This window comes from Taudactylus pleione, unplaced genomic scaffold (genome assembly GCF_031769625.1).
Source record: "Taudactylus pleione unplaced genomic scaffold, aTauple2 ptg000177l, whole genome shotgun sequence".
Lineage (NCBI taxonomy): Eukaryota > Metazoa > Chordata > Amphibia > Anura > Myobatrachidae > Taudactylus > Taudactylus pleione.
The window spans coordinates 938320-961046 of record NW_028284579.1 but is presented as its reverse complement, the minus strand read 5'-3'; the positions used below and the strand labels follow the sequence as shown (position 1 = coordinate 961046).

The 22727-nt window shown below is 41.2% G+C and overlaps 1 protein-coding gene across 1 annotated transcript in view; it reads left to right on the top strand.

Annotated features, from left to right (window-relative positions):
• Positions 1–22727, top strand: part of APBA1 (amyloid beta precursor protein binding family A member 1) — a 140911-nt gene that overhangs the window by 78320 nt on the left and 39864 nt on the right. Inside the window, exons 2-3 of the mRNA XM_088475707.1 lie at positions 1792–2996; positions 21833–21931. Coding sequence (XP_088331833.1) covers positions 1836–2996; positions 21833–21931 — 1260 coding nt within the window. The 5' untranslated portion in view covers positions 1792–1835. The remainder of the gene's footprint in view (positions 1–1791; positions 2997–21832; positions 21932–22727) is intronic.

Genomic DNA, 22727 nt, shown 5'->3' with positions numbered 1-22727 from the left:
AAGTATATCACCTTTGTGCTTCAAATGCACATGTACAAATGTGTCCTAATGCACCTAGCGTTTTTGTACTAGATGACGATTATGACACCGTGCCACGGATAGTTTTGCATCTTTTTCATTTTACAGCTACATACAAACAAGATTAGCGTCTTTGTCACACTGCTATAGCTCGCTAATCCACTAGTATTGTACAGGGTACACATACTTTGTGATTTTATTGCATTAGCAGTGGATAAAAAGAGACAAATTTAGTACAAAAATACAGAGAGATGGAATGCGAGGTTAGGGAGGACACATCTGTGTAGTGATCAACTGCGATGAAACGCGTCAATCACACTGAAGTGAAACAAATAGCATTAAAAAGAAACGACATTAACAACTTTAAATGGCAAATATCTTGGTACAGTGATTTTATTTCACGACAATTCACATTGGTTTAAAATGCATTAAAAAGCATTTAGATGCATAATTTTAGCCCTATTAGATAATTTATTATTTCATACATACTTGGGGGGGAAAAGGTCATTACCTGGGTTAGAAAAGTGTATAAAAAGCCTTGAACACTTCACGCATTGCCTCAAACACTGTGTGTGTGGGTGACATTTTACAGTATGTAGTTCAATATGAGACTTGCATAATAGTCCACTTTTCCATTTAGAATTTTTAGATTTTGTTTTTGAAAAAAAAATAAGTAAACCACCAAGAAATAGTATCAATTAATATCTGTCTGAGCTGCATGAAACTTCTGGCGGTTTTTATTTTTGAATAATTATGTATTTGCTGCAGTCATTCTGTGGCATGGTTTCAGCTGTATGGAGCTTTGTGTATAACTAGTATGTTTGTGTCCTGCAGTGCCTAGAGAGCTCTGTATGTGAATAAATAGAACACAAGGGGGAAGATTTGCCTGAACTCTGGGAGTGAATGCTGCTTTTAGTGGATTCTTGTGCTTTAGGCCATTTACGTGAAATGTAGACTGGCTCAGAAGTATCGAAAAGCAACGGGAAGTTTGTCACAGAAAAATTCTAATTTCACTTTAATTGATTTTAGTACTTAGCTGCGTAGCAATCAACACAGATGTGGTGTCTCTTCAGAGTCTCATGATTTTATTCGTATTATGTCCACAATATCCTTTCCTTAATTGTGGACAGGGCCTGTTTAAACAAGGATCTCAATCGCAAAGCTGCACGCAGGCAGCTTTGCATTTGCGATCCTTGCAGATATGGTAATGCAGCAGGAGACATAACGCCTCTTGTGCATTACTTTTCCTTGCTGCGTTTTCCAACGCAGCAACGGATAATCTGCGTAACATCGGCCGGCTAAGGTGACCCATGGGTCACACAGCTGGCCGGCGAAGTTGAGAGAAAAAGGTCAGGAAATCTCCGTCAGCCGACGGAGATCATGGCCTCTTTCTCCCCCCCCCAACGGCTGTGACAGTATATGTGCGGGATCGCATACCCATTCTGCACATGTGCAGAACGGGTCATGCGCCTGTGCAGATTTCCGTACTTCGAGAATTTGCGTTCAGCAGTGCACGCTGAATCAGGCCCTTAGTCTATGAAACAATTTAGACTTAACTGGGGTGCAAGATATTTATTATATAACTGTATAACCTATGTTTTAAAAATAATGTTTTTTTTTATTGTTCTTTTGCAAAATGTTTATATATTATATAATTATTTTATTATATTATAGATTTTTTTCTAATAAATAAGCCTTTTTTAAATTTAGTTTTACACAAAGTTTTTAACTTTTGAACGTAATACCTGTATCTCATATGTTTTTCTCTTGCAGCCAAGATGTTAATACAGTAAGGATCCAACAACCGTAAGCTTGCCATGAACCACTTAGACGGATCACAGGAGGTGGAGGCGAGTGATGAGCCTGGAAATGCAGACATCAATGAGTCTGTGGAAGCTGACCTGGAACTTCCAGAAGTGGAAGAAGAACAAAATCCATATGCCTCTCCTAACTCGCGGCATACAGCTGAAGAGCAAGAGGGACAGTCGGGGCAAGAGGAAGAAGGAACACTTGCCAGATCTGCTAGTACGGAGAGCGGATTTCATAACCATACTGATACAGCGGAGGGAGATGTAATCACAGGCCAAGTAGAAGGATATGATATGGACAGAGCTCAGGAAAATGAGGATGAGAATGCTTATGCTATTCAGTATAGACCAGAGTCTGAGGAATACACTGAAAATGCTGAGGCTGAGCACGACGAGGTGCTGCATAATAGAACTCTGCCCAATCATTTACATTTCCATGGTTTGGACCCGGAAGAAGCAATAAATGCAGCTTACTCTGGTTATGTCTACACACACCGGTTATTTCACAGGGGTGAGGATGAGCAATATGCCGAACCTTATGCGGACTATGGACTTCAGGAGCATGTTTATGAGGAAATTGGAGACACTCCTGATTTGGACATTAGGGAGGGTCTCCGCCTCTATGAACAAGAAAGAGAAGAAGCTGACAATTATCGAAAAGAAGCTCTGGGCGCTCGTCTCCATCATTATGATGAGCGGTCTGATGGAGAGTCTGACAGTCCTGAGAAAGAGGCAGAATTTGCACCTTATCCAAGGATGGACAGCTATGAGCAAGAAGAAGACATTGATCAGATTGTGGCAGAAGTCAAACAGAGCATGAGTTCCCAAAGCTTGGACAAGGCAACAGAGGATATGCCGGAGGCTGAGCAAAGTCTAGACCATGCTGACCCTTCCAAAGTTCGTGGCGGAAGTCATATAAGCAATGGAAACCTCTCTTCTGCCTCCAAGGCTGCTGCTAATGCAGGAGAGATAGTGCAAAGGTACAGCAAGGAGAAGCGGGATGCCATCTCACTGGCTATCAAGGATATTAAAGAGGCTATAGAGGAAGTAAAAACAAGGACAGTACGTTCCCCATACACTCCTGATGAGCCTAAAGAGCCTATTTGGGTGATGAGGCAGGATATCAGCCCAACCAAGGACGGTGATGACCAAAGGCCACTAGATGGGGATGTAAGTATGTCTAATGCTTTTAGTCACACAGTTAATGGATAATGTAAACTTATCTCTCTGAACGTAGACATTGTTTTGACGCTTGCATGTAGAAAAGTTTTGCACTCCATACGTCCCAAAACAAATGGATTTGTATGAAATAACTGTCAAGCAAAACATTTTTATGTAATAAATAAAACAGAATTTACATAATATAATCAACAAATGTACAGGATAAATGCACATAAACGTTTATTAAATATTTATGAACTACGGTACTGTAGAAAGTGTAGTAGTTATGGGGTTTACTGTACACTGAATAACTAAAGCTGGGGTACACATTAGACGACTTGCAAATGATACGATGTCGTCAACTATTTCCCCTGAACTCCCCAGAACTCCTGGACTAACGATATAGTGCATACACACTGTGCAATTTTACTAATGACCAAATGATATATGGTTAGATCGTTAACGATTTATTGATTGCTGTACGAAACACCTGACGACCATATTCAAGTTTTCTGCCCAAATTTAAATAATTAGCTGTACTATGACACAGATGCATGCACAGATCAGTGACATCCGTGCATGCATCTGTGTAAAAATTTTTCAAAGTGTAAAAATAAAAAATTAAATGGGATCCTCTCCTAAAAGCATAACCAGCCCCGAACTTTTCAGAACCAATCCTAGTTGTTGTTATTATTATCATCATCATCATTTATTTATATGGCGCCACAAGTGTTCCGCAGCGCCTTACAAAGTATAAAAACAAATAAGTAACCAGTGACTTACAATACAATACAAAGCAGGACATGGACATGTATAATAAACATAGCTATATTAGCAACCTTTACGCCCGCATAAGCAGCCGAGTGTTAGTTTCCCTAGTGGGGGAGTAAGAGATAAATTAAATTACAGTAGGGAGAAGCACAAGAGGGTAGAAGGCCCTGCTCGAAAGAGCTTACATTCTTTAAGGGAGGGGCAGACAAACAGGAGTGACACAGATGGGTCAGGCTAGTTGTGAAAATACAGGGGACAAAAGAAGTAGGGGTCCCCTGTATTTAGCACAACCAGCACTGGGCTCAGCGAGCCGGTCCTGGTTTTCGAAAAACGGGGCAAAATGAGTAGGGGGTACCGTGTATTTTCCATAACCAGCACCGGACTCTTTCTAGCAGGGGAGTAATGCCACAGCCAAGGGAATTCTTTCACCGGGTCCACCGGCCAAAGCATTGCACCTGACCGCTAATCAGCCCAGGCCAGAGATCCCCTCTCCAGGGCACCCTAGGCCTGGGCTGATAGCCTGGGGCTATCCTCTGCACTTCTGGCCGATGGGTGCTGGGTTGATTGTGTATAGTGTGGTGTAAAAAATAGCTGAACTAATATTGTCTCTTGCTGGAGAACTACAGGTCCCAGCAAGCCTCCCCCGCATGCTGGTACTTGGCGAACAACAAGTACCAACATGTGGGGCATTAAGGGCCCGGTGGTACCTGTAGTTCACCTGCAAAAGAAATATTAAAATAAAAACTCACATTGAAAGTATAACTTTATTACACTCCCACTCACACAAACTCACCTACAATCCCTGGGCACGTCCTCTTCTCCATATAGGCATCCACCGTCTTCTTAAAACAAAAATGAAAAGTCCTGACTCACGAACTTAGTACCGTCCTCTAAGGATGGTACTGCCCAAGTTACAGCTCAGCCGCTGCATTTCTCTACAGAAATGCCTGGGCTGAGCGTTCATTGGCTGAGAGAGGTGAGCCTCTCTCAGCCAATAAATGGTACCCACCATTGACTTCAATGGTGAGAACCGTTATGTTACTAAAAGTTATCTAGCAGTTCTCACCATTGAAGACAATGGTGGGAACCATTCATTGGCTGAGAGAAGCGGAGGTTTCCATCATTCAGGAAGTACCATGTGTCTTGTATTTATTGGGGGGGTCCCCACCTCCCCAGGGATCTCCGGCCTGGGCTGACTAGCGATCAGGTGTAATGCTTTGCCCGGGGGACCCGGTAAAAGGGTTCCCCTGGCTTGTGGCATTACCCCCACGCTAGAAAGAGTCCTGTGCTGGTTATGGAAAATACATGGAACCCCTACTCATTTTGTCCCCTGTATTTCCAAGACCAGGGCCAGCTCGCTGAGCCCAGTGCTGGTTGTGCTAAATACAGGGGAATCCTATTTATTTTGTCCCCTGTATTTATGCAACCAGGACTGGCTCTGAAAAGTCCAGGGATTGTTGTGCTTTTAGGGGGGGGACCCCATGTCATTTTTGTTTGGATTTTACATTTTAAAAAGTTTTTTTACACAGATGCATGCATGGATCTCACTGATCTGTACATGCATCTGTGTCAGCAGGTATGGGAGGGGAGTGGGAATGGCTGTCAAGTGACGGCTACATCGTGCAGGTCTGAACGACATATCGTTTGTCGTTCAGTAGTGCGCACACACTGCACGATAACAGATCTTCCTGCATGTACAAAAGATCCGAAGATACGACCGGTGGGAGCGCGCATTGTGATAGAGTGTACACACTGGTCAATATGAACGATTTGTTGTTCCGATGCGTTAGAACCAGCCAAATCGCTCACTATATTGTCTAGTGTGTAGAGGCCTTTAGATTATCGCTGGTGCATTGCACATTCTGCACAAAGTACATATACTGTAGTTCACCTTTCAGTGCTGCAGATGCAGTGTGAAATGTCAATGAATATTTTAGCTGAAACTGAAAAGGAGACCATAGAGCTGGTCAATTATTTTGCAGTGGGGGAACATATGACAGATAGGTGAAAACCAAGAAATGGTCTACAGACGGGTAAATCAGCATTAGTGAAAGGCGAAGAGAGGAGGTAGCTGTGACATGTTGACGTGAGAGGGATAAATAGAGATAACAGTAGATAATAAAATAATACATAGATCAGCATTTGAGCAACATTTTCTATGGATCCTATGGGGACAGTGGAAGTCAGTGAGACCTGATAGAAGAACATTACAGTGCAATGCAGGACAAAATGAATACATTGATATGATAATGATATGGCCATGAGCAGCATGGTTTTAAAATGATTAGCATGTGGAATAGAAATGAGAGAGTAGGATAAAACATGACATAGGCCTATATATAGATTTATTGAAATATTTATAGATTGTTGTTTTAATATGCTTTAACAGCCTGATACCAGTAAGTAACACAATTTGAAAAGCCTTGATCTCAGGTAGAAATGAAATGCTCTTAAGACAAGGACAGAAACATTTAGTGCAGACCCATATCATTTGTGTGTCCTGTGTGTTTTGTTTTAATGTTGCTATTAAGGGGCAATTAGCTTTGGTGTTCTGTAGGAACCTCTGTGTTCTGTAGGAACCTCTCGCTCTAATACTCTGTGGGATAATATGGCAGGAAAGCGAGATGTGAGCAATAAAACAAGCTAGGTTTTCTTAACGTAATAATTGAAGAGGCGAGTGGATGAAGGTGTTGTGTAGCAATTTTCTGAAAGATGACTTTGTTACTGGGATCCCTAGGAAATAACACCTCCTTCCATTAAACAATGTTATTTTAAATGTGTGTGGTCTATTTCTGCATATATTTTGTGGATAAAAGTGCTATGTCCAATGTCATGTCGAATTTATCTATAACTGTAAATATCTGTTTCTTCTAAACGTAACATAACACCTTCATCCACTCACCTCTTCAATTGGAAATGTATGTAACTTGGAACCTTGTTAATTGAATTCTCCTGAATTGGTTATCAATAATAATCAATAGTTGTAATCAAGCACACACAAGCATTGAAGCGCACGCAGTATCACCGTGACTGTAGCTCATAACACTGTGAGATCAAAACCACTTTTATTTTATTGGTACCCTTTGGACACATGCCGTCATCCTGTCCCCTACATTCCCAAGATTCACTGATACTGAGTAGGCAGGAGTGAAGGATTAGTGGAAATGAAGAGAGTTGGTTGCATGTGACTCAAGCGAATACCAATTGGCAACTGTCGCTGGTTTTCAATAATAGTTCCAGGTTGTAACTGAAATTTGTTTTGTTGCTGAAATTGTTTAGCCCTAATATGTATATTTTTAATTCTGGCCAACTGTTTAGTTCAATTCCTTCTATGATACACATTCAGTGCCATTCTTATGAATTCTCTATACTCAGAGCTTTATAAGTTTTGATTTAATTTGCATTAGAACCTAATTCAGTAAATCAAATCATGATGTTGATTGTAGTACCATGCATGATGTATTGAGATGTACCTACCCATAGCAAATTGTCCTTGGAAATCTAGTTGTTACCATGAAGCATATAATCATACAGACTTATGTGCCCTATATATATATATATATATATATATATATATATATATAATTGTCATAGTACATATAGGGCCATATTCAATTAGACATGAAAAGCCATTTTCGGCGAAAAAGTTTCGCAGATGACTTCATTTCGGCAGGCGGAAAAGTATCACCGTATTCAATTCCAAATAGTTTTCGCGGACGTAATAGGCGAAAAAGATTCGCCTATGAATAGGTGGTGAAAAAAAGTGCAGAATTGCGGTTTTGGGGTGCAAACGTCGGGAAACCACTCAGCACCTTTTGAAACACACCCTCCAATGCATAACTGTGTTAAAAAATCCAAAGAAAAAATTAACACCCCAAGAAATGACTTTGAAAAAGAGGGTGAAAAAAAATCAAAGTTGGGGGTACAAACTTAAAAACTAGCAAAATAAGCTTTTGGGGGGTCTGCAAGTATGGGGGAAGTGTTTTTTTTATTGCAGGTGCTTGCTGAAGGTGCGTTTTTACATTTTTGAAAACTTCACTTTTGCGATTTTTAACCATGGTTGCACCTATTTTCATGTACCCCAAATTTGCTGGGACTAGTTATTTTCTCCAAAAAAACCTCCTAAATGCTATTCTTCCCCACTTGTGCAAAGACGCTAATTAGCAGCTATTGAGAACATTTAAGTACCCCAAATACCTTCAGCAGAGCTATTTGGAGGCATCTGGATTGATCCCCAATGTTAGTGCATCTTTTGGGGGGTGTCAGGCTGGTTTCCCCAAATCTGACAGCACTTTTCGCCTGTTACCGTTTTGCCGGGTTCGCCTGTTACCGTTTCGCCGGGTCCCATTTCGCGTTTTTTGGAATTGAATTGGGCAAAAAGCAGGGTCCGCACGAGAACTTTTCATCTCCAAAACAAGCAAAGTCGCGAAAAGTACATTCCGCCGACAGCTGCGAAATTATCGCGACTAATTGAATAGGGCCGATAGTCTCCACAAACTCCATATTTTATCTTTACTAATGGAGCATAGGCAAGATGATGGGCATACTGGAAGTCTCTAGAAAATGATTGTTCTTCTTATCAAGGAGAAGGAATTGGGGAAGATGATAATATTACTATTTATTAAGTAAATTGTTTGGTTATAATCTGCCAGAAACTGCTAAATATAAGTGCTTATTTTTGTGCTAGCAGGTTAATATTACAATAGTGCTGTATCATTTATCCTTTCAATTGTCCCACTAATCAATAATGAATGCAGCAGATACCAAACGTGCTTTACATTATTGAACAGGTCTCAGGTGCAGAATGAACTTTATAATAAATGAGCCAAGGAAGCTGGTGGAAAATAGACCCTTGCAGAGCCCTAAACCAATGGATGCTCCTGTGTCAAAACACGCCATAAAATCCACTAGTGTGGAATGGGCAGAAAAATAAGCAGCCTTAAAATACTGTAGTTAACATTGCTTGTTTAATTGTATTAAACAGATGGCAGTGTGCTGATTCATCAGTGAGCTTTCACTGACAATGTTATTTTATTGCCTAATCTCCTGGAACATAAAAATCATGACATGAGCTATATTACCTATTCACAGTAAATGTCTCTGGCACTGAGCTGTGAGTATTTGAATAACATATCATTTATGTTCTCGGTAGCAGAGCAGGCACAGTAAAAACTTAAATTAAACGTAGGATGATTCAGGACAATTAAATGCCTGAAAATCTCAATTCTTTTTAATAAAATGGTTTTATTTGCTTTGCTTTATAATGGCTGAAACTAACATAAAAGTGAGATCAAGTGGAAAAACCCTTTTATTATCAGTTTACTAGTTTACTGTGAATCTACGTTATTTCCATACGTAACAAAGAGTTACCTATCTATTCAGTGTGTGAGCAGGATGCTTCCCAATGTGTTTCATGGCCTTTCTCTCTTCCATTAAGTATCACGGTCTGTGGTTGATAAAATGATGCATGTTTATCTAGAGTTACAAGACGCTTCTAACCACTGTCCATGCAGTCAGGTTGGTGACTATAGTTACATTATAGTTCTATATTTCAAAAGTAAACCCTAATTAGGACAGTGGCTCTCAACGCCAACCCTCAAGTACCACCAACCTGTCATGTTGTCAGGATTTCGTTAATCAAGCACAGTTTATTTAATCTATTTTCCTGGATCAGTAATTATCCCACCTATTTACACAGAGAGGAACCATAAAACATGCCCTGTGATTAGTTTTTGAGTTGATAACCCCTTTATTAGGATTTTTTTTGAAAGGGTAATATGTGCAAATCAGAGCTTTTTTATAGTATTTTTCTGCCCTACTGAGTTCTTGGTCTACAGCCGCCCATTGGCTTTGGACAGAGTAAGCTGAAATAGCTTGTTTGCAGCCCTATTACATGCGTTCTAAGCTTTCTTTCGTTGTAAACTGCCACATATGAAAACAGATAGGGACCTATGTATCAAGCCGTTTTTTACATAAAATTATTTTTATATAGTGCCTATGTACTAAAAGCACAATGCAGGAGATTTCACAGAAATATCCAGCAAAGTGCTAATTAGCGCTGCAGATCGCAGTCCCCATTATTATCAATCTACGATCTGACCCCTATGTACTAAACTGTAAAAAGTAAAGCTTTTCGTAGTTTAGCCCCGGTAATTTTCCCCTGGGAAAGACTTCTGTGTAAGTCTTTTCTCCTACATGCCAGGGATATACCTCGCAGGGACAGCGGTTACCGCAAACGCTGTACCTGCGAGTTCCACTTTGTACATAGCGGAGATATTTTCATAAAAAATTAAAATAATCCCTTGCGAGTTGGACCGATAATAATCACGGCAGTACCGCGATTATTAGTAAATAAACCCCATAGTGTTTGTTTTTTTTATATCCCACCTGTACCTGTCGAATCAATGTGTTTTTTATTTGTTTGTTTGTTTTTTAAAGGTGTGTTGACAAGGAATGCTGTAGGATACATTCTTAAAAATTAGCAAAAATAAATAAATAAAATCGTCGAGTTGCAGGCGAAGCGGTCGCAATTCCTGGCGCTTTCAGTAAAGTGAAATCCATGTGAATATCCTCCTGTATGCAGTCATCCACATCTATGTGACCACAATGTCCCCAGCTCTCTGTTTTTGAGAGTAGCCGCCATCACTGTTCTCTGCATTTGCACTAGCTCCAACCTTTGGGTAGGAGATCTATAATACCCCTTTCACATCGCCAAAATAACCCGGGTTATTCTCGGATTGTTGCCTGGTCGACGTGATTTTTAAATGCACCAAAATGAATAACCTTGGTCGACCAACCCGGTATTTCAACCCGGGTTAAAAGGAGGGTTAAACACGGGTCGGACCCGGGTTATTTGGCTCTAAAATGGTACAAACCCAGGATATTCGACCCGGGTCTGAGAAAATTGTGCTGATTGGCTTTTTCCAGTCAGCTGACCAGCCTGCACACAGAGCACATGTCCCTGTATTTACATTACTGTCCTGCACTGCACACTTTGGGGAAAAGGCAGCTAATAATAAGCTATATACACACAGCACAGTGTACTATACTGTACTTTACTTTCACTGGAGGAATCATGGCAAACTGGAGTGATGAAGAAGTAATGGAGTTGCTGTGGGTCAGGGGTGAGGAAGAAATATGTAAACAGATAACTGGCACTGTCAAGGATGCGATAACTTATAGCAACATCAGCAAAATGTGGGCTGCATCTGTGACATGTGCTCTATCGGCCATGATTGCTGCACTGGAAGCATTCCCCAGCCCCGCCTTTTTCTTTACTGAAAACGTCTTCATAATTGTGAGCCAATAAAATCCTTTAAAAATTACATCACAGTTTTAACATGGGCAACCCGGTTGAGTTAAAAGGCACCAAATCTGCAATAACCCGGGAATAACCCGGGTTATTAAGGTGATGTGAAAGTCCCTGACCCGGGTCTGACCTGGGTCGGTCCCTGGTTCAAAACCCGGGTCTGACCTGGGTCGGTCCCGGGTTCAAAACCCGGGTCCGACCCGTGTTTACGATGTGAAAGGGGTATAAGAAGTCTCTAAATAGCCCACAATCCTGTCTACATTCCCACGGAAGCTAATCCTAAGTGTGAAGGCGCCGCTGGCACTCAGTAATGGTCCTCCAGCCACAAGTGAGATGCGTACGACTCTGAATAGCTCTTTATTGCTGTAAGTTGCATGTGACATATGCTAAAACAAGCACACAAAAAAAAAAAGATGTGTCTGCATTTGGAATTGCATGCAGCTCTGAGTCAGTCCCTCTCTGTACATTGATATTGTGTCATTAACAACATTGTCTCCTCTTGGTCCATATATTTTATAAAGATAAGAAAATGGTGTGCATAGCCCCTGTCTTAACTTGAGTAAAGCACAGGGTTAATTTTGTAGCCTTAACAAATTTTAGTTCACATTAGTATATTTTTGTTTGTTTTTTATTTCAGTTTCAAATTGTTGTTACAGCACATCTTCTTATCTGCTTCAGGCCTTCCTCATAGTAACAATGTCCAAAAATTACATTGTCCACAACACACCACTAAAATAATCAAACATAGCCCATGTAATGTACTGTGTATTTGCTATCATTGGTGATTTTTTAATTGCAGGGCGAACAATCCAGCAGCATTTTTTGAATCCATGCACTCATTATCTCCCGCATTGCCTGTTGCAATAGTCTCCTTACTGGTCTTCCTCTATACTAGACTTTCACACTCACAATCTATTTTAATTGTAGCGGCTAGACCAGGGCGTTTTACAACAGCCAGCTAGGTACATTACTAATAAACACCAATGTATCACATATACTTAGTCCTTTATAAATCCACTATGAAATAATCCTCAAATGGTTCAGAATGTAAAGAGAATTCTTCCACCCTTTTATTTTTTCTCCTGAGTCGTATTCCTCAAATCAGGTGCCCGAAAAGAAAGACCAGAGATTCATAGTGTAGTACGTTTTTCACTTTTCATAATTGTTTACACATGGAAATTCTATCAGCACCACAAATAGGGAGCATACCCTAAATCACAAGAATAAATAATAATTAATGCGTGTAAAGGTTTCTTTATCCTTCCTTCCACCTTTTGCAACCATGCACCCCCTAGGTGGTGTGTATAGACGTACCCCACTTACGAATTTGGGATACTGTAGAATCCTATCAAGGTTTCTTTTAGAGAAATTTCTGTCACTCTCATCCTGTTTATTCATCCATTCCCAGAGGGAAAATCCAGAAACCTCAACCTAATGAGGAGAAATGTATAAGAGAAAATCTCCTCTCCTCCTCAGTTTTTAGTAAAAACAGGTTTATTGTGACAACCAATTCATAAGGTAATCGGGCAAGCTTTTCAAATTCCAGACCCATCCATGTAATCTGCATAGAATATTCTATCCATCTAGCTCCCCTTTATACAGTCCCAGAAATAACTTTTCATATGTTCTCTTTGTACACTCGCACAACCATCTGATCCCAAGCCAATATTGCCATGTGACTGGTTCATACAGCCCAGAGCCAGGCCCTAGGCATAGGCATTACAGGCAAATGCCTAAGGGAAGCTGGAATACCTAGGGGCATCCCAAGCCTAGGGCCAGTGATAGATTTATTTTTCTTTCAGCTGGCTCAGACGCTGATCTCTATCTCAGTGCTCTGAACCAGCCAGGAGAAGAGGTCAGGAGGATGCAGCAGCAGAACACAGACACAGAGTAGGTGCTCAGGTCCACACAGGCACAAAGTGTGTTTACTTTCACTTTCTGCCTGAGGCTGTGCAGAGAGAAAGCCAGGCAGCAACACACATGGAGGTTGAGCTGCAGGACCCTGCCTTATCCACACAGGATAAAGGTAAGAGCTGGATGAGGGAAGGCAAATACATATGAGGAGTGGGGGCTCAGGGGACTGGTGACACTGCTGTGGGGGGAGTGGAAGGCAGATACATATGGTGAGTGGGGTTCAGGGCGCTGGTGAGACTGCTATGGGGGAGGGAGATACATGGGGGGCTCAGGGGGCTGGTGAGACTGCTATGGGGAGGGGAGACAGATACATATGGGGAGTGGGGGCTGGTGAGACTGCTATGGGGGTAGGGGGAGGCATATACATATGGGGAGTGGGGGCTTAGGGAGCTGATGATACTGCTATGGGGGAGGGGTGACAGAGATTCATGGAGGTGTGGGAGCACTGGGTTATACTGCTATCAGGGGGCAGGAGGCAGAGACACATGGGGAGTGGGGGCTTGGGGTGCTAATGACACTGTTATGGGGGAAGGCCTAGGGGGATATGACACTGCTATGGGCATGGGTGGACTCCATCATCCACATTGATGACTGACATACATATTATTTGGCAGCCTGACACCCAGCAGATATCGGAGCCATACACTGGGCTCCATTTACGAACGAGTTTGAGCACTTTTCAAACTCGTTACATGTGTTACCGAAGAATCGGTTATTTATTCATGTAAATAGCGCTGGTTTTCAGCTTGCATTATTTTTTTCATACCCCCATTCAAAATCTATGCAGACCTGTATTTAACAACGACGGTATTTTGAACTTACCACTCGTTGCCTTAGTTTGATTTCTCCGTCCTATAGATGCTGTTATCCAGTGCTGGCGAACTTCTATGGTCCCGGGTGGAGGCTGCAGCATCCGGGTCCTAGCCCACAATTCATGCAGCTCCTTTTCCACCCCTTCCCTCCAACTCTCCACCCCTTCCCACCAACTCTCCACCCCTTCCCTCCAACTCTCCATCCCTTTCATCCAATTCACCACCTCCTAGTCTCCGTCCCCTCCCTCCAGCGGTGTATTTTATGTGTCTCCCTTCCTCCCACCAGTAGCAGTAGCCAGAGCCCCCTCCCCCCCAGTGCACAGCAGATGGTGCCCCCCTTCCACCCTCCCGCATCAGCTACATACCTCCCCCTTCATACAGCAGCAGCAGCCGACATCCCCCTTCCACCTTCCCACATCAGCTGCAGACCTCCCCCATGCTTCCCTCTCACAGCAGCAGCCGTCACGCTCCCCCCCTCCTTCCACCCTCCCGCATCAGCTACATACCTCCCCCTTCATACAGCAGCAGCAGCCGACATCCCCCTTCCACCTTCCCACATCAGCTGCAGACCTCCCCCATTCTTCCCTCTCACAGCAGCAGCAGCCGTCACGCTCCCCCCTCCTTCCACCCTCCCGCATCAGCTACAGACCTCCACCCTTCTTCCCTCTCACAGCAGTGGCAGCCAGTACCCCCCTTCCACCCTCCCGTATCAGCTGCAGACCGCCCCCTTTTTCCCTTCCTTCCACCCTCAGCGGCTCCTTCCCCGTGAGGCAGCGACAGCAGCCTCCCTCCCCATTCCGTCACATCACACAGCAGTGTGTGCTGGTCTGGGCCGTGAGGTTGCTGCCGGGCAGGGAATGGGATCCAGACAGTGGAACCAGCCAAAAGAAGAAAAAAAAACCACCTCTCGTCAGCGCTGCCAACATAAGAAAAACAGCGCTGACAGGCAGAATAACATTAACGCTCGCAGACAACCTAATGATCTAATAAATACAAGCTGAAAAATTATAAAAAACGTGGCGAGTGCAAATCAAAATTACCACTAGCCATGAAACTCGTTAGTAAATGGAGCCCACTGTGAGATGTCCCACAGTGCATTGGCCCCGATATCTGCTCTCTACGCCACCCCCACCCCCTCCCCCATCCCCGGGGAGGAAACAATTCCCCATTCCTTCCATGGGAAGGAACAGGGGAAATGTCGTTCGGCCATGGCTGGGCCTACACTGCCCGGTGCAGCTGACATTTAACATACAAAATATTGCATAGGATGGGCATGCTGCAATATCCAGCATGCCCGGCCAATTGATATTTCACTCTCGGTCGCCCGCACACAGAGTGCAATTATCTGGGGGATCCACTGATATTGGGCGGATCACCCCAATAATTGTATAGTGTATGCCCGGCATAAGAAGGGGCCCAGTGGGTGGACTAGTGATTATGATGGTTACCAGGATGGAAGGGGGGTAGGGAGCAACAACAATCTGCAACCATCACCATTGGCTATTATTCTACTGAGATGTGCTGCAGCAACATACATGGGTGTCCTGGAAACATATGCAGCAGGTTGGGTGGTGGGGGGTCAGCCTGTACTGTGATTGATGGGTGCTGTGATCTGTGCTGGGTGCTGTGATCTGTGCTGGTTGAGGGGTGATGGGTGCTGTACTGTAATCTGGACTGTGAGGGGTGATGGGTGCTGTGCCCTAATCTGTGCTGTGTGATGGGTGCTCTGCTGGGAGATGGGTGCTGTGCTGGGTGAGGGGTGTTGGCTGAGAGATACTGCACTGTAATCTGCTGTGACAGGTGCTGTGTTGGGTGAGAGGTGAAGTGATTGGTGCTGCGCAGTAATCTGTGATGGGTGCTGGATGCTGTACTGTAATCTGCTGTGAGGGGTGCTGACACTGCTGGTTGATGGGTGCTGTGCTGTAATTTGTGCTGTGTGATGGGTGCTGTGCTAGGAGATGGGTGTGAGGTGCTGTGCTGGGAGAGGGGTGTTGAGTGAGGGGTGATGGATGCTTTCCTGTGATCTGTGCTGGGTGAGAAGTACCGTACTGGTTTAGGGGTGATGCGTGCTGTGCTGTAGTCTTTGCTGTGAGGGGTGCTGTGCTGTGCTGTGCTGGGCGAGTAGTGAGGGGTGCTGTGCTGGAAAGGGGTGTTGGCTGAGGGGTGATGGATGCTGTGTTGTGATCTGTGCCTGGTGAGGGTTGCTGTGCTGAGAAGGGCTGTTGGGTGATGGGTCCTGTGATCTGTACTGTGCTAGGTGAGGGGTGCAGTGCTGTGAGGGGTGCTGTTTATCCTCATGTATCAAATACCTATTTTCCTATACATAGTATACTTGTGAGCAGGGCCCTCTTACATCTTTGTCTGTCTGTTTTACCCAGTCTTGTCTTAGTCATGTGGTGTTCCCAATTGTAAAGAGCAACGGTATATGCTGGCGCTATATAAGTAACTGTTAGTAATAATAATAATTTTACAATACATGTCTAAACACTGTTAATCAATTTTGTATGTAGCTGATTATTAGTATTGTTTTGAAAACTGCATCACAGTGAACGCAGGCATTGTACATTTGCATGAATCTTATAACATTTTGAATGAGCTTGACTGGATATAAATACAAAAAATTTCCAAAATCAGGCTTTGATAATTCTTGTTGTACGACTCATGTGTTCAGTGGATCCATCAAGTGGAGTCAGCATAGTACGTTTGTCTAAGGCAGGTTGTTGAAAAGAATCCTGACATCGTTTCATGTAAAATTTACAGGAAGGTAATTGATCTGGTCTAAAATAACTGCAGTGTAACGGCTCTCCAGTTACTTTGTGCCCTACGTTTATGAGACCTTATATTTGTACATCCAAAGAAAGTCAACCATTGTCTTCTGGATGCTCCACGGTGCAACTTTTCTATTACTACTTAGAAGTTGAGCAGCTCAATGGAGAATTTCTGGAGCTTTCAAGCAGAATATCATGATGACGATGTAAGTAGAGCAGCAACTGTTTGTTGCTTGCTTCTGTAATATGCTCTGAAAAAAGAGATTAGCAAGAATGGTACTTGTAAGATGGTTTCCTTTGGGTTTACAGATCCTCAAGGTTCCCTTAATATGCGTCACACTATACCTGAGTGTAATGAACTTAGTATACATTATATACTTGTACTATATATGTGTCATCTTGTTAGGTGCTTATTTCGAATATCCTATTTTATACCATTACACCTTAAACTTAGCACAGTGTACTGAACTGCTTTGAAAATGTTAATTGTTGAAAGTATTAAACTTCTTTATGAAGTAAGAGCTCCCATAATTTTGTCTCTGAAAACCCCATAATGATGAGGTATTGATCCAGTTCATAAAACTAATTTAATGCAGCTTTCCTGTGGGTAATATATAGTAAAACAGCTATGATGAAACAAAAATCTGGTTCACCAGGAAGAACATTTTAGTAGAAGAATACTGGGGAAATAAGTCTTGTAAATGAAAGTTTTTCTAGTCTCACAAGATTTGACTATAGATGTACTATAGAGACATATTTGATCAAGGTAGAACAAATCATACAACCAGTTCTTAGGAGCACCGTTAGGAAATACATTAAATATTTTTGTTTTTGTGTTTTAAATAGATGTCTAGCATTAATTACACCCCTCAGAAATAAAATAGCAACAAATGGTAAAGAATAATATAATAACATTAATGAGAATACCTGCACTCCTACTGTATATTCCCTTAAATATATATCTGCGATGTATAATGAAATTAAAAATTGTAATATTTTATTTTTATGTAATCCTTCGTTTGTGGGAGCTTCTTCCACAAGCAAAGGTTTTTGGAAAGGTTCTGAGAAGTCCTGATATGTGTCTATCAAGAAAAGAAAATATGGAGCATGAACTCATTGCTTTTTTTAAAAAAAAAGAAAGAAAAGTTTTATATAGTCACAGTAATGGTCATTGTTTTAAGCAAAGTATGTAGATTTTGTATTTTACATGTTGCTTAAAATGTATTGAATTAGTTTTTATGCTATTACTCAAATATCTAGTTTTTAATATATTTTGGTATTTTATAAACTCCACCTCTTGGTTATTAGAAAATGTCTAGTTCGTGGCAAAAATGTTTGTAGACCATATACTGTACCAACAAGGTTCAGTTTATTAGGAAACAAAAAGGTTTGTTCTAACATTAAAATTCTGACTTGATGACCACTCTCCTTTACCTCTATAATGACAGTACAATGGAGAGTAAAGTTACTCTTACAGCCCTCTGAAGGAATTGGCAGAAGCAATATGTCTTATGGCACAGGTGTAGTAGTGAAAGAAAATAGAAAATATAATTATTGTACACTCTCTATTGGTGAACAATCTATGGTTTGCGTGACGCATTGTGAGAGCAAGTTGGGGTAAATTTAGTATTAAAAATTCTCCTTGGCAAACTGTATCTACTTACAAATTAATTTCCTCCAGCAACAATAGTGTTGTTCTATTTCATGATAAAAGAAAGTCCAAATATAGTCTAAAATAGTTTGCAAAAATAGCAAATTAACAGCGATTCCAAAGAAATATTTGATGCAGGTCTCACGGGTGTGCTGTCCGCTTCATCAGAAGGTGTCACAACAATTACCAATGTGTCGTGAGAGCTGCAAAATGTGCTGTACTCCTGCCGAAATAATCCACAGTGTGATGGTTTTATTAAACCAGCTCCTTGTGTAAAATCTATAAAAAGGAGGATTAATAACATAACTACCTTCAAGTGGTGTGGGCAGCGGAAATCTTATATGAGCTCAATGCTTCACTAGAAACGTAATATGTTGAACCCAACATCCAGAGTCCTTGCCTCCAGCAGTCATAACCCAAACTGAATGGTTAGGAGTATTATGCCAAATATACTAGCAAAGAGATGCAACCACTGCAAACTGCCCAGAAGCTGAAGTAGTTTCCAGAGTTGGAGCATGGAGGTTGCAGTGATTACCCTTCAGCAAATATGGGCACCACAAGTTACTTAAAACCAGCAAAACCCTTAGGGGTATATTTACTAATGGTCAATTTTAATTGTTTTAAAATTCATAAACATCGATGTTGCGTTTCTGGGGCTATATCGGACTCAGTATGATTTACCGCCGGCCGCATACCTTCCAAAATGTATTCTAACTTCAATTGACTGCAATCTGTCACTTGAGTTCATCATCAATATTGGCAACACAATCAAGAAATTTCTATTTGGAAATTTAATTTTAGTAGAATTACTTTGTTAATGGGATATTTCAACACTAACTTTTTCACACCAGATACCCCTTGGAGAAGCTAAAGAAATGTAGTCAATTACCACTAATGCCCAAATATAACAGCCTGCGATTTGCGTGCATAGGTGCAATTTTGGTGCAGCAGTGCCAACTATTATATATAACATGTTATTAAAGTTGCACACACTGTACTGTACTTAAACATATTTTGCACCACTATAGCTATATATTCGGTACACAGTAGGCGCATGACTCACCTTAATGGAGCCACAGCTGATTGGCTCGGGTCCCTGGCTAGGTCTGTTTTAAAAAGATCTTGGTGGTACAAATATCTACGCGATCTGCCTTCCTTGTTCTGTTATTGCAATCTCAGGATGGAGATGGGTGAAAATGCATTAAAATATAAATGCTTTGTTATTTTAATAAAATATTTTTCTAATTAATAAAATGTAGCTCTAAAAATGATTTTTATTTTTGACTTGTTATGATGATCTAATAGTTTATATATCATGTTTCTGCTGTATTTTTCGGCAAAAAATCTATTAATTTTATAAGGCTTATATTGACCAACTCTTACAATATAGTTTAACCATTAAGAACTGTCTCCCATATAATGAGTGACACACCTGCAACCACACTGCAGTGTAGTATTTGACATTACAAGATAACTTTCAATTCTGTTGACTTATTGATAATAAATTAATAAAGTTCTAATCGATAAAGACTGCTTGAAATTGCCTTCTGATTTATAATATTGAGGGAACAGTAATATGGTTTCTTGTTGGGAAAGCAAGATGCACATCATAGCAAATGAATGATTCCCCGATCAGTTTGCAAATCTATAATTAAACATTTCCAAATGACAGATGTGTTAATGTACATGGAACTTTTATGAGAGGTCCTGTGCAAGCTGTGTTCTTTATTATAATGTTTCCTTGTTGCTAAATGGCACCACACATCTCATTCAAGATGTCTGTTGTGCATTCAGAAATAGTTTTTTCAAAATACTCAGCCTTACCTTCCTAATGTTACTACAGTGTTTTGCACATGATATGTTTGTGAATTTTTTTCTATTAACAGCAAATTGTGTTTAAGAATTATATTCAGGTTTAGTGCCCCCCTGTATAAATCCATACAATGTAAGACACTATATAATAAAGAGAGTGCTGCTTGTGTAGTGTGTCCTCTCCTGACTGATATTTCAATATTGCCGGTAAGGACCAAGTAGATGAGAAACATCAGAACAAGTAGGGGACATTTCCAAAAATGTAAATTGATACCGTTACACATTGCACTTTGATCGAATACTGGTTCATTTTTCTACTTTGTTTTAGAAAATGAAAATAAACTGGATGCTTGGGTTATTATACAGCATATTATTCATTTTCTATTTGTGCATCCATCTAAACTTTTTGAAGCATCTGCATCACTCACATTAGTAGTACTTTTGCTGTATTATTTTTTTTAATCTGCAAGATATTGCCCTTCTTGCAGTAGTGGTGGAACACCTTTACAGAAATGACTCCTGATAACCATATAAAGGAACTGAAGCACATATTTATTTCTACAACCAAACCTGCTTCTCAGAATGCATGATAAGAGATGCAGGGTACAAGAAAATTAAGAACCAACATAGTTAACAGCTCACTGGGGCATACACAGTTTACCAAAAATCTCACACCTGCTGGGTTTTCCCACAGGTGCAAGATTTTTGCTATTCAATTTGGTGCAAGTTTTATTTGAGTATTCAATTTTTCATAAAATCCTCTATATTTTAAGGAAAAATTATTGGCACTTGCTCTGGAATCCTTTGGACACCACCAATGACTAATTAAACAAATGGAAGTTTCCAATTAGCTTAATTAGACCTCACTCATCTTCTGAAGTGCTGTCCTTCTCCTCCTTTTCTCCAGATTCGCAGACAGCTTCCATGAACCAGCCTGGCATAGAACAGGTTCTACCCCTAACCCTGCACCCCCTCCCCGCACACACTACCTAAGCTACGCTACCACCGCTAACACTGCACCCGCTCACTGTACACGCTACCTACTCTACCCCCAACCGTAATGCGAAAATAAATATTTTGGCATTCATTTTCCAATGTTGGGGCTCCGTGACAGAGCTTCCGAGAATTCCTGTCCCTGTGAATGGTTAGAAACAAAGTGATTGCTACTGCTTCTGTATTCAGAACCCCCAAGCGTAATGCGCATACGCTGCCTTCGGGCTGAGCATGTGCCAGTAAAAGCCGATAGAGGGGGATCCATAGGCTACTGTGAGCTAATAACATCTGAAGATGGCATTAGCTGCTGGGCTTTGCATTCTAGAGCATGGGAAATCTGAAAATGGACACCTACTGTATTTATGCTGCTTTTGTGATTAAAGATGGAGCAACCCCCTCCATATATCCTGGGAATGCTTAACGGCTATTTTTCAGGGGATTTCTTACAAAATTTGTTTCAGAAATATATTGACCTTGATAAATGATAAATAGCATCACCGAACGGCTATAGGTATAGACCTGAAAGCTGCAAACGATATATATCTGCCGTCATATTCCATTACCTTGTAATTTGTAATACTGAAATCTTATTGTTGGTGGATATTATTTGATACAGATTTCTTACTGGATTGAACAAAGTAGAAACTGATTTTACACAGAAGCTGTTTGTGTGGTGGTTGTTTCTCTTTGTTGATAACATTGTTCCATCCTTTAGCTTCAGTCTCTTTCTGAAGATTGAATATTGATCCTGTCTTGAAACATATAAGAGTTTCTTTGATTTGTAGTAATTTTGCTTCTTTCTCTGCTGTGTTTAGTCTCCGTCTCCTGATTCTTCCACGCAGGGAGCAGAATCTACAAACCGGCAACATCAACAGAATGCCTGTGATTCAGCAGAATCCTCTTCAAATAAAGAAGTAGGTTCCCCAGATATGTATCTGTTTCCGAACTTGTGATTGTTCATTTAGCAAAGTATTATTTCGTACAGATATTTCTGCTTTCTGAATCTGCAAATAGTTTCACAAATGTCTCTGTGAGCTTTTTTTTTCTACTCTTCCATAATTGTCCAAATATAGGAAATCCATCATATTTTTTGTGAACAGCAATCATATTTAACCAATGTGTACACTTTCATGACACAAAAAAGAAGATTTAAGAGTTTTTGTCACCTCCACCAATGCATTCACACCAGTGTGGCACCGAATCCTCTTCCCACATTGACAAACTGAGCAATTTCAAATTCAGATAACATCAGGTTTCAACACTGGATATGTGAACACAGAACTGTGGCTCTGAGAACTTTCTGGCATTTGACCTCTACAAAGTCTGTACTTTTTAGTGCTACAGATAATTTTATCTGGCACTTTTGTTTGATCTCAACTCTATTAAAGAAATTAGCTCAGCATCGAATAGTCCATAGGGTGCTACTTGTGATTAAGAGTACCACATGCAGAGGGTTGCCATAAAGTCATTGTGGCCATCCTATTGGCTAGCACAAGTGTGTATTAAGTATGGGGACCTGTCTATAACAGCACAGCATGGGTGTATTAGACGATGCTATGAGCCCGGATAAGCAGTAGCTTTCAAAAATTACAAGGAAATTCAAATGGAAATCTAAAACAAACGTCAGTATACAGACAGTATGATCTGTGAGAATGTATGCATTCCATTGTGATTGTGATTGTAGATCACCAGTCTAGAGATTGCCAGCCT